Source organism: Agelaius tricolor, unplaced genomic scaffold, assembly GCF_023055355.1.
Source record: "Agelaius tricolor isolate 1412-34295 unplaced genomic scaffold, bAgeTri1.0.p SCAF_2, whole genome shotgun sequence".
Classification (NCBI taxonomy): domain Eukaryota; kingdom Metazoa; phylum Chordata; class Aves; order Passeriformes; family Icteridae; genus Agelaius; species Agelaius tricolor.
The window spans coordinates 61,890,277-61,903,469 of NW_027269262.1; the positions used below are offsets into that span (position 1 = coordinate 61,890,277).

Genomic DNA, 13,193 nt, shown 5'->3' on the forward strand with positions numbered 1-13,193 from the left:
GAAGAAAATTCTCTAGAGGACAAGTGAAATGTTTTATTTAAATAATTTTAATTTTTAAAAAAATGTTGGGGACATAGAGACATTTGCACTATAGGAATTCTTGATGTGTGTAGATTTATGAAAGAGAGCACACATACTGACACTCCAAAAATCTTTGGACAAACAGTTTAAAAAAATAGCCCTATTGGAAGGTTCAGTGTTACTGGAAATGTTTGGCATAAGATTATTTGTAATTTTTATGCTTTGCCTCAACTTTCATTTTAATAAAAGGTGTATGAATTTCTACTGGCCTCTCAACAACCTAGCTAAGATTAATCTAGCCAAGGGACTGGTAGAGTAACTTCTGTGGCTGCAAAGAGATATGAATGCAGCACTCAGTGCAAAAATTGATTCACAAAATGCTAAACAGGATAATATTTTGTCTGATTGGCTGAAAATGCACTGTAGTGGCTCTGTGTTTTGTGAGGAATACTGAACTAATGAATTACTCAGCTCATTTTTGTAAAACTTCATATAAACAGCATGCAAATTATCAGCTTAATTCAAAATAGACTTAATAAATAAAGATGTAAGCAATAATGTAATGTGAAATTCAGTATTACATATATATATATATTGTAAGGCACATCTGTGTTACGTTAACCAAATGCACTTCAAAATATTACAGCTGTCTCCCATTTGTTAAAAAATAAAAAACCACAAACTGAAACCTTTTAAATATACATTCTTTTCTAATGCTTTGATATGTTTGTTATGATTGAAGAAAAACTTAGGGATTTAAACATGGCTTTTTCTATTATTATGAAAAAGCTTTTTTTGGTGGTTTTCTTTAAGAACGCAGAGTTGAACTGTGGCCCAAATTGCACACAACTATCGTAGCTGCAGGAATGAGTGACATTAGAACTTGAGCTAATTAGAAATATTGATGAAAACTTGCTTTTAATTTTAAAAGTTGCTTTACTTAAAATTTAAGTGAAAAAAAAAAAAGAAAAAAGAAAAATTTACCAAGGAAAAGCATTAAAAGACATTCCTTTAGATGTCTTGTGAACTCCAGAATTTCAGGTGGTTTTGTGTATTATCTCATTATGACCTTTTAGAGATTCCATATTATTACAGTGCAAGCACTGGTGTACAGTTACAGCAATTGCAGTAATGCATTGTAGAATGTGATGTAGCGAGTGAAATATTCTATCTTATTGGTAATGTAGAAGTAATTAAAATGCTCCAAACAATTCTAGATTCCCATTAATGTAAAAATAAAGTTTTTAAAATAATTAATTAGCACTGAATGAAACTTCCTAGTTGATAACTTTGACCGATGAATATGAAATCCCTACTGGTAAGGAGCAACAATAGTTATTTAGTCAGTTATTGTTGCTGAACTGGTGGGTGAGTAGTGGTTATTTGGTGATGCTAGATCCTTGGATTACCAGTAGGGGAATGATAAGAGAGCACGATGCCAATTCAATTGTGATGCCAATTTTCAACTGTGATTATAGACATTCTCATGTAAATAAAATGAGACCATAATGTGCTCTGAAGCCCCTGCACTGCAGTTAGAGATGCTCTCATCTCTTAAGTCAGTGTTCCATTAGTCTTGCCTACAGTTACTTGTTTTCAGTCAAAAATAACTATCACACCTTGTGGAAAAAGGGAGAATAAGCAGGAGCCCTCTGGGCCAGTCCTTCATGTAGTTTTCTAAGATATTGAAGTGTTTAATGCAACTAGAACATCGTCATCAGAAAAGGCTACCTCCTATGTTAATTCCAATCCCAAATGGGGGAAAATAGGAAGAGATACTGAAGAAAGATTCCTTTCACTCTTGCTGATTAAAAATGAGAACTCAAATCAATGATTCATTCTATATTTCAGTAGCTGAAACAATGCTGCTTTCCCTACTCCCATGTTGGTTTTGTGGTTTTTGGACTATGGAGTGAGATTCTGCTAGATTGGCTCTGACAACTGATACAAGTAGATATAAATGTGCAAACTCAAGGACTCAGCAGCATCATGTTTCAGTTGGCTTTCTGTGCAGCCATCAGGGAAAGCACAAATGTTTAAGGGATTTATGTCAACTTGAGATGCTTCTTAAGTAAGATGTCTTCAGAACATTGTGTTCAAAGATCTTGGATACGCCTAAGGAGTGAAAGTCTGTTGATGTATTTGTTTAGCATGATATTTGTATCAAAAGTCTATGGCATGAGTCTGAGCTAGGTGAAATTCTGGTATTTGAAGATGTTTATGGAAAAACATCTTAGAACATATGTACCAGACTAACAGCACTGTCTGCTCCATGACATTGAAAAAAACAAAATGAGATGTCCTGCAGTTAGAGTACTGCAGAGTATAACTCCAGTTTTGCATCTGTTGAAGCAAATATTTAAAATATCTTTTTCAGGAGTGGAGCATCAGATATTCTAAGTTCTTGATTCTTCCTTGTCTAGAAGCCTACTTCATGCTTGGCCCAATATTTTGTTAGGCATTAATGTGGTTTTTTGTTGGAATCTCTTGGTATCTGGCAAGATAAATTATCTAAAATGAAGAGGATTGGTTAACATATTAAGACACGTAAAAATATGACATATAAAGCTGCTTAGATTCCACAAGCAGAACTTCTATCAGCAGTAGGGTTTTCTTCATTTGAGTTTTTTGGGTTGTTTGTTTGGTTTGTTGTTCTATTTCTGGCTTTTTTTTTTTTTGGTTGGTTGGGGGGGCCTTTTTTTGTTTTCAAATGAGATTAGTAGAGCATACTAAGAGTCTGTGCTTCAGCCAACAATGCCAATGACAAATCTAGGCTATGTACAAGGAATACATCAATGTGTACTACAATGTAAGAACACTACCCTGAGGAATTCATTGCTTCAACAAATGAGACATTATTTTATGATGCACCAGGATTGCCTGGTGGCATGCAAGAATATAAATCAGAATTCATTATCTGAATTTTTAGTCTCACATGAAAACATTTAGTGCTTTTCTTAGTATTAGACTGAACAGACAAACTGAGCTGCCATAGACTTTTTCCAGCTTTGAACCTTATACTTCTTGAAGTACTCCTAGAAAATTACCACGTTTATAATGGAGGAAGGAGACAAGAGTGACTGGATCATAGAAAACAATACAACATATCTGATTACATGAGCCTTCTGTGCAACTAAGCTTTCACTGTATTTTATAGGAGTTTTGCATCTGAAGAGCTCTGTGTGAATGGTGTGCAAGTCTTGTGTTTGTAAGATGATTCCACAATCTGTCATCCCAAGACAATAAGCAATCTTGCACAGTTTCTGGAATACTTGGCACTAGTGAGTGCCCCTTCCCCTCTCCCCATCCCTTCCTCCAAAAAAGAAAGTAAGTAAATAATTGTGAACAATGTCCTGTTTAAAAACATGACCTTGTTGTTGGGCTATATTATTATTTTGTTGAAGTAGGCAACATTTTTCCCCTCCCCTTTTTGGTGAAAGTTTTCTATAGGAAAAAATCACAACAAATTAAGCTTAGCACAGAATTATTATTAATCTAGAAAACATCTGGTTCTCTGCTATATTACACTTTTGATCTTATCTCACTTCCAAGTATTTTTGTGTATTGCTGTGGCAAAGCATAAAGATTACAGCTGTGTGAATTCCTTTTGGTAAATTGCTGATTTGAGGAAAATGTAAGGTTCTTTTTGCTCAGTTCACATGTAGTTTTTTTTACACATAGAACATATTTAATCGAAATTTCCGTAGGACTGAAGCTGGGTCTTCACATGCCCTTTCTAGAGAATAGCAGACAGTGAACATTAAAGCACAGAAATACAGTGAACAATCATACAATCATTAAAATAGCAAACTTTTATTAGCATAAATGAGATTGTTTCATTTATGTGAATGTTCATCTTATCACTATACAAAGATAGATAACAATTTTGTAAGGATTTGAGAAGTTTCACTGTATTCTTTTCTTTCATGACAGAAGCAGTCACCAGCTTGGCTTTTCTTTCTCGCTTTTCTCTGTGAATTACCTCATTGCTGCTCAATAAAATCACGGAGCCACTCAGCTGTATCATCACTAGTTGGTCTAGCAAAGAATACAAAAAAAGAGAAAAGATTCAATGTCCAGACCCTGCAACTGTATTGACTCTCTAATGAAATCCTATTTTGCTAAGACTGGTTCTTTCTGATCGAAGCATCTGAAGCTTTGGAGCTCTTTTTTTTTTAACTCTTAAAAAGCACTATTGCATTTACTGATTGTATTTATTTTAATAACTTTCTTATTTGTGATCAAATATTTTTCTGCAAAACACACATGAATTATTGAACAATATGCACACATACACTCAGAGTTTAGCACTAAAATTTCTGTATGATTCATTGTTTTACTGCTACTAGATTTTGTTGTTTTACTGTTTTTGGTTGTTTTTTTTTTAAATTAAAAGCCTTTAGTGATGGATGGGGTTGATCTGGAAGATGGCATATAAGCACCATCTCAAAAATTCCCATCCAAAGTTGTGGATATTAAAAAATAGGCAGCTTCTCAAAGCCCAGTTGCTTTAGTGAGTAAGTGTTCAGTATCTGTACTGTAAATCTGAGGTATCCAGAAGAAACTGAAATCATTCCATGTCGATGCAGAGGTGCAGTAATGAAGTTAAATCAAATGCTGCAGTTATTATTTGGATTTGGTACATGGAGTTACACTTCCCTGTTTACTTGTATTATTAACAGCTTTTTGTAGTTTTCCATGGACAAATTCCATCCAGTGTTGAATTCAATCAACTAAAATTCCTTGAGAAAAATAACAGTTGTATATGATGTAGGTTTTTGGTATTTTAAATCTTCATTTTGTATGCACATTACTGCTGTTATTCTAACAGCATCTGACAATCAATACTGCATACTATTCTGCCTGCTTGTCTGTTGGCTACTACTACAGGCAGCTCTTGAATCCACATTTCTTGCACAAAGTTTAACTTAATTTTCTTTTGAGAGAAAAAGGCCGGTAGTTGACTAAAAATGACAAAAAGGGCACGGGTTTGAAATCCAAATTCAAATATAAAAGGTATCATGGAGGGCAGCCTATATCATTGCTTTGTCAAAACACTTGGCAGCAGAGAACCAAAAGTTAATCAAGCAGAGAACAGTTGAAAACCTTATTTAAAGAAATCACATCTGCTTAGTGGGAGAAAAACCTGAGGCATATGCTTCAATTTCTTTTAAGCTGTAATTCATCCAGTGGTTTACATCTGTTAAAAAGCATGGAACTTTTCACACCTCTTTAAAGCACAATTAAACTGTATTTATTTTAATACATAATGTGTTCCAAATATGTAATACCTTTTCTGAAATGACTCATAGGTGGTTGATTTCATAGCTTTCTATCATATAACCTTCCAGGTCCTTTGAATTAGTTTGTGTATTAACCATACATGAAATTTAAAGGAAAAGGTGTTGAAATGGTGTAAAATGATGCCAGAAACTTCATTACACTTGTCATTTTATATCAAGGCAACAAATTGGCTGAGGGGGTGGTGGTGGGTAGGAAAGTTTTCTTAAGCAGTAAAATAAAACATTACAGAGAAGAAAATGTAGTTCAAGAACTTTGGTCACAAATTTTTCATGTGAGTTTAGCCTAGCTGTTATTGACTATTGCTTATTAAAATCCACGTCTCCCCAAAAGAGTGTTGTTAACAGGACATAATCCTGATAATCTGACCACATTGCCCAATGTTTAAAGCACCATGGTAAGAGTAGGGTCTATGAACTGTAGAGGACAACCAGAAGTATTTGGGTAGAGATTTGGGGGGTTGTATCTCATTTATTTGTGTATGAAAAGCAGCTTGGTTCTCCACTGTGGGTTTATAATGACTACTTGTGTATTTTAAATTCTAATTAATTCAATTAATTAGCCTCCTTTGATTTTAAAGTTTTCTGTCACTTTTCTCTATCTGATATTGGGATTTAAATTCTTTTTCTACTTGCTGCTTCATTCAGATCCTTTAACATTAGGTTTCTTTTGTAAATGTAAACATATGAAAATTCATATGTATAGAATATCTGAAAGACATTTTAATCAGATGATGGCATACTGTGTACCATAAACCACATACATCACTCAGCACTTGGAATGGTTACATGGTCAGTATGTGATCATTTAATAGAAGCTAGCCAGTGGTTTGCTTGTTTACATTTCAGCTAGAGTCTAATTAAATTATAAACAACTGAAAATTTGGCTTTATAGATACATGAGGCATACAGAACTTGTGTTAGCAAAAAATATTTTGTGTTTTGTGTTAGCAAAAAATATAGAGGTTAATCTCGAAAGAATGGCCTGACTGTAAACCAAGAGAATTCATTTACAGTCCAGCTGAGCTGCACTATTCCAGTGTCATCTTGGGAAAAACATTCTCTGAGACCCTCTTCTGTCTTCCTTCAAAATGTGAATGATTTTACTGTCATTGAAAATTCAGTTTTTATTGTGAGTTGCCCATCTTACAGGAATATGGTAGATTTAAGTATGCATATTATGGTCCCTTTCAATGTGATATATATGTCCATTTCATATTTTGTGGGTTTAGCAGAATGCTTATTTTGGCAATATTGTTTCACTGCTAGGTGAATAGATGATGAAAAAAACCACAGAGAAATAGCATACATTAAAAAAAATTATTTTTGTCTTCATTATGTCCAGTGTCAAATAGAGCTATTGGACACCATCTCTTGATGACATGTTTTTTTAAAATGAACCAGATAAATAAAGATTTTTAAAATATGCAGCATGGTTTGATGTGGAAATGATACTGAATATTTTTTAAGGAACCCCTTATAAGATGGTGATAATATATAAAAAATAAAAATGCTCTCAAATGTCTTTTCCTATTAGTATGCAAGTAACTGTTTTCTTCCTGATTTTTGAGCAGTTCCATTTTTTAGTGATTCTGCAGGTAAGGCTTCTTTGTTGCTGCACAATTTAATCATGTGTTCATCCCATTGTTCTGTCTTGTTGCAGAGGATCTAGATGATCTCAGAATGGAAGGAGTAACAAGTGTGGTGTCTTCTGGGAGCAAATTCAATCAAACTCGAAGTGCTCATACGGCTGAGCCTCAAGCAAAGGTCACATTGAATATATGTGCAAGATGTGCCAGGTAAAATTGAAACAAAACCAGATCATGCTAACAAATACATTTTTTTTCTCCAGGTATTTGGCTGTGTTTTGTGCTTAAGGACCAGGTGATGACCTCTCCTGTGCTAACAAAAAATAATTACTTAGCTACTGGCTACCCTATGACCTCTGGCATTTGAATTGTGCAACTTATGTTTATGCTTGATATGTCGCATCGACAGTGAATCAAAGAACATAGTTAGTCTTAGGTCTTGCTTCACAGCTTGAAACTATTTTGAGCCCTTCCATCTCTGAATTTCATTAGTTATTTGAGCTTCTGTGGTTTTTCAGGGGGTGAATCAGGGAATTTAAGGGTTCAAATCCAATTTGAAAAGCACCTGTATAAATGGAGATTTAGTTGCACAGGTGCAGTTCAGGATTTCAAATAGTTGCTTCTGAGCACTTTATAATCTCATCCTGTCTCACCTCTGAGAAATAATTTAGTCAGGTTCAACCCCTTTTGGTTTTGACAGCTGGCAAAAATTTTTGCATTTACAGTATGAAGACCAAATAAACAGGTTAATATTCCTGTAGCTTAGTCAACTCGAGAATGCAACACTAACAGAAACCCCTTAAATTTCCTGGATGAATTCTTCTATGTAGACAAAAGCTCATTTGGAGAAAGGATTTAAGCCTGTTTAAATGACAAAACTAGCCTTCTCACCCTTCTGTTAATGGTTCAGATTAGCAAGAACAATATAGAGGCATGCCAATTTTATCTGCCTGCCTTTGCCAGTGGCTGCTCTATTGTGTAGTTTGAGAGCGGATTAGCCGTTTGTAAATAAAAAGCAACCTGTGGTGAAATTAAGTCAAAAGTTTGGCCATATGCCACCTTACTTTTTCCTACTTTTTTCCCCATTTTGCTCTTAAATTACTACTTTTCTAAAGCTCTTATATAGACATGCAAGACATGCTTCAAGACATTTTCTGATGCTCTGGAAGCACAACTACAGACAGAACTGAATCACTCGTGCAATAGCATCTCTAGCAGGGTTGCGGAGCCTCAGGGAACTTCACAGTACTGTCAGAGCAGCAGTGACTGGATGGCCTTGTAATTCTAGAGTTTTGCTTGTCAGCAGTGTGGTCTTATGCTTTAAGAAAAGAGCAAACATGCCAGTCATGGAATTCTTCCCAATTCAAGCAAAAAAATTGCTTATGTTGTAAAATGTTTCTAAACAACTACCTAACATGAAAGCGTGGCACATTTTTTCACCCAGCATCCATAGTCCATGGATTAAGTAGAGAAGTAAGGAATATAGAAACCTTAAGTTCTCTAAATTCTGAAGTTCTGAACTTACATAACATCTTTTATGGATTGCTATGAAGGTTAATTAAATTTTGAATTCCCTTAAGTAGCTGCTAACAGCAGGTGCCAAGATACTATATATTCTCTCAGTCCTGCACACCAGGGAACAAAGGGTTCAGATTTTGAGCCAAACCTAGCAACCTTGGCTATTGGTATTGTTCTTTAACTGCATGTAATAAACGATTCTGCCTGTTAAAATAAAATGAGCTGGGAGAGAAAGATCTCACAAAATCCCTTTTGTCACTTCACTTATCAGAGAATGCAAACCAATGCTTTATTTTGCCTGTGCACCTTCAATGATTTCCCTACCATGTTTAAGGAAATCGGTGAGGAACTGGGTGATACCTTCATGACTGTGATTCTTTTTACTCCTGTTGCAGTTTAGCAGTTTCTTTAAACCTTGGAGGAATTTAAAAAATACACCATCTCTTTAGGAGAAAGGGAAGTCAAAAGAGACAAACTAGTATTTCTGTTGTGTTCAGTAGTGAGGAAGCTAGCATTTTTTTCTTCAAGGTGATAAAGTCTACCCATTTTTTTGGAGCATTCCTTCCTTCTTACTGAGGACACCTTTCCTCTCATCAAGACAGTTATTAGTGCAATTATTTCTCTCTTCAGTACCTTCACAGGGATTTAGTCTGGCACCTTCTTGCAGCAGATGAAGTAGGGGGTACAGATAGTTGCATGAAACAAGTGGCTTCAAAGACATGAAGACAGTTTTTTCGTGTTTGATTTCAAGAGCAATTAGATTGTCTGTTAGTCAATGAAATAGCCATTGAAAACACTGTGCTATAAAATTAGATCATCTCACTGAATCAGTTTCTCAGTGTTGGCCTTTGTTTCTGTTGTTATGACAAAGGCTAATAGTTAATGTAAGGTCAAAATATAGAACCTATTAGACTATTAATTTGTTTTAGAAATTATATTTTTATGTTTTCACATACCATTTTCTAACTAGTCTCATGTGCTGTACAGTGTATATATAAATACTTTGTGATTTGATTGTAGACATGTTTGAATACAATTTAAAAAGAAGTCAATAAAAGCTGTTATGCATGCTTTTGGTTACAATTAAACAGGTGTATTTCCTCTTATTGTTACTCATTTTTCAGTTGTACAAGGTGATTTGAAATGATTTGAGCTATTAATGGCAGTGGTGTTGTATAGATAATACGCCTTGTCAAGTCAGATTACCAGATTAGGTTTGCTGAAGGTATTTTGGCTGTCATTAGGAGAAATGTGACTTTTTACTTGAAATTTAATTGGCAAAGTTCCAAATATTAGGAAACATGTCTTGGCTCATACAAAAAGTTGAATTTTACTCATGCATTTGCATAATTGATTTCTTTCAACTTTGATGTATTTTTTTAAATGCTTTGCTCTCATTACTCACCACTCAATTTAGTTTCTATGATACCTCCTTCAGAAGTTTTCCTGCTTTCTTGGATATATTGGAGCTTTTCTGAGAGATGTTTATTTAAACAATTGAAGGAGTTTTTCAGTACTAGCTTTAAGTAATTTGGCTTAATATTTTGTATCTCACTTAGAAAGGATGACTATTCTTATTGAAGTTCCACCCTATTTCTTCATTAAAAGAGTGTGTTAGTTTTGGATGCTCTTGCTTCTAGGATGACATTTTCTTGCCATAGATCATTAGCTCTCCCTCATTATTTGAGAATTAGAGTGAACAGGTCTATGGCTATGTGTAGGTTACCTTAGCCTGAGAATAGTGCTGGTTTCATTTTGTATGCCCTGTAAAACCACCTGCTGTAGGGTGCAGCTATATATCTTATATTTCTGTGGCTTCTGGAGCTTTCCACAATGAGAGCAATGACTTGTGAGAAGAATGGACTAAACCAATGGTTTTCCTCCATGCTGAGATACTTGTGATCAGACTTCATTTAGTCTGTAAAGGAGCCAGTATAGCTCCTTCCCTTTGTACCACAAAAAAGGAATGCCAAATGGAAGTGACTATAGTTAGAGATAAAAACCAATTTTGTTGCAAGACAAACTAAATCCAGTTTATATTGTGGAGGAAACCTGCAATGATGTTTAGACACTACATTTGGGAAAATATTCTCACTTGCCCTAAGTCTCTTAGACAAAAGTACAAACTTAGTTGTGAATCATAAGAAATGAGACTCAGAATTGACATTATTTGAACTAGAATAAAACTCCCAAACTTGTAACTTTTTTTAGAAACTGATATTTAACTATTAATCATAATAATTTCACCAATCATCTTCAAATAATAAACAGGTAGATAGTTATCACAGACAGGGTCTGTAATTTTCAAAAAAGGTAAAGTTCTCCTCCCAGACATTCAGGAAATAAAAATGGAGAATTCTTTCAAGATATCATACCAAATTGGTTTTTACAGCTTATGATTTAACAAACTAAAAAAATTCCCCCCAAAACAACCAAGATCCCAACAAACCTTTGTAAAAAAGTCCCCAGAGGGTGATGAGAAATTAAAGGAAGGGTTAATTCTACTGGAGTATAAATTGGTTTGTAGTTGGGCGTATAACTGTAAGAAACAGAGAGCTTACTGTTTTCTGTATAAATGTTTCACACACGATGAGCGAAATGCAGATGGATAACAACTTTAAGAGGTTTTTCAAATGGGGAAGCAGCTACCAGAACAATGTTATTCCCATAGCTGCTCTTGGACTACAGGGCAAGTTAAGTAGCATATTAAGTCATCTAAATAAAGGGGTGACATCATTCACAAGGTGGAACAAAACAAGTTTTATAGATACAGAAAAAAGGCTACAGAAAACTCCCATCCTGTATTTGGAAGGTTTGCTTTTTTCTATTTAGCCTGAAAAATTGGGAAGGACACTCCTACTAAAATGGGTCTGGATTTTGATTATTTGAGTAAAATGCTTATAATAATTCTTTCTTTGTCTAAGGGCACAGTCGCTCTGAGTGGCTTATAAAATAGACTGACTCATTCTGTAACATGTTTTTGTGAATCCTTTCTCACATACAGGAAAAACAAATGCATTTCAGGTTTGGCCAGTGAATTATAAGACATTTCCACATATTAAGAAAACTTGTATGGGTTAAATAGATATTTAAATGACAATTTGTAAAAGCCAAACACCACTTCCATAATTCTGATATGCATTGTGACTTGCACATTGAGCGTTTTGCAAGAATTTAATCAACCATAAGGTAAAAGATAATATTAATGTACTATTGAATGAATTACAGGGGGTTTTCTTTTTTCTTTTTTCTTTTTTTTAAGGACCACCCATTAGCCTTGTATGCCCACTGCCATGCTCAAAAGTTAAATCTTGTTCTTGTGGAGTCTTGCCAATGCATTCCTGAAAGTAAGAAGCTTTTTGTTTTTAATAGCGCAAGGGCTGCATTCATTCTTTTTAACATCAATAGAATACAAAAAAAGGGGTTGCATGTGATTAAAAAAGAAATGGGATTATAGAAAACATACTGTGCCACAAGCTTGAAGGCTTCTGAACAAGAATGTTAGGAAGGAACACTAGGCGCATACAAATGTAGGGTTGAGATGCAATGTTTTAGTTAATATTTTAAGATTAGCTAAAGCAAAAGGACAGTATAGTGAGGCCTTTTGGCATACTAGAGGAATCAAAAAATATAGATATAAACAAACAAAGTACATCTATACATTAAAAAAATGAAATGGAGCTTTTCTTACTCTCATCCTTGGGATGTGGAGTACAGTTCAAGTGTAGGAACTTGTATCCTTGAGCTGTTAATGTAGAATAAATGAGGTACTCTGTGCGTGCTGCCAATATAGATATTTTTGGAAAACTTTGTTTGAAGAAAGTGCTCAAAAATTCTCATGCCAGTTTGCCTTGCTTGTGAAACCTTACCGTGCTCATCATCTCTGACTTTTACACCTTTAAGATGTCTTGTCCTTCAGTCTTCAAGTTAGTTTGTTTATTTACCAGTAACCTATTCTTTAACAATTTTGATTTTTTAAAGTTTGGTCTCCTACAATACAGTCTCCACTACCTCCTGGGATATAATCATATAAACTATGTGGTGTTAAATGAAATTTAGAATCACATATTAGTTCTCTGCAATATGTCAATGGAATTTGAGCAGATCTTCATGACATAGAGCCCTGACAGCCAGGAACCTACAGAGGAGGAGACAAAAGAAATGAAGCCAGCTATAATTTGACATAATTTCAGATTAATAGTGGAAACTATGGAACTGTTGTTTGAATTGGCCATCATATATCTCTAGAAAAGAACAGGAATTATTTGGTTGGCTGGGGAATTCCATGATATTAATCTAGCTTCAACTGTTTTATAATTTTAGCGTTTGTATGGAAGTGCTTTATCTCAGTGCCACAAAGCTCTGACAATACTAATGAAACTTGAGGTCATAAAGAAGCATTTGTTGGAAAACTTGGTAATGAGCTGTGAAGAAAATAGTCTGAAGCTTACCAAGTGAATCTACTTTAACTATCAAAAGCAGAAAAGCTGATGACTCTAAAGAGGGAAAAAATTGCTGTTAAAAAGCTATTTTACTGTATACACTGTCCCCAGACAACACTCCTGAAACTTCAGACACCAAAGAGAAAACTTAATGAAATTACCTTTATGAGGAAGTTCATAAATACTGATTAAAGTCTACATTTAAAAAACAGACAATGGTGATAGGCTCCTGGAAGATTTCCTCAAGAAAAGAAAGGAAGTCTACTAAGCTTCCTCAACTTCCACTTTGCACAAGATCCCTTCCTTCTTGTTTATGACAAGTC

At 34.7% G+C, this 13,193-nt stretch overlaps 1 protein-coding gene across 10 annotated transcripts in view; it reads left to right on the plus strand.

The window, feature by feature from the left end:
• The window catches only part of CUNH8orf34 (chromosome unknown C8orf34 homolog), a 150,776-nt gene that overhangs the window by 90,333 nt on the left and 47,250 nt on the right, over window positions 1-13,193 (plus strand). For all 10 annotated transcript variants that reach the window (XR_011678113.1, XM_071420693.1, XM_071420705.1 and 7 more), the window contains one exon: window positions 6,985-7,120. Coding sequence is in view for 9 of the 10 variants with exons in the window: in XM_071420693.1 (XP_071276794.1) it covers window positions 6,985-7,120 (136 nt within the window). In the remaining variant the exon portion in view is untranslated. The remainder of the gene's footprint in view (window positions 1-6,984; window positions 7,121-13,193) is intronic.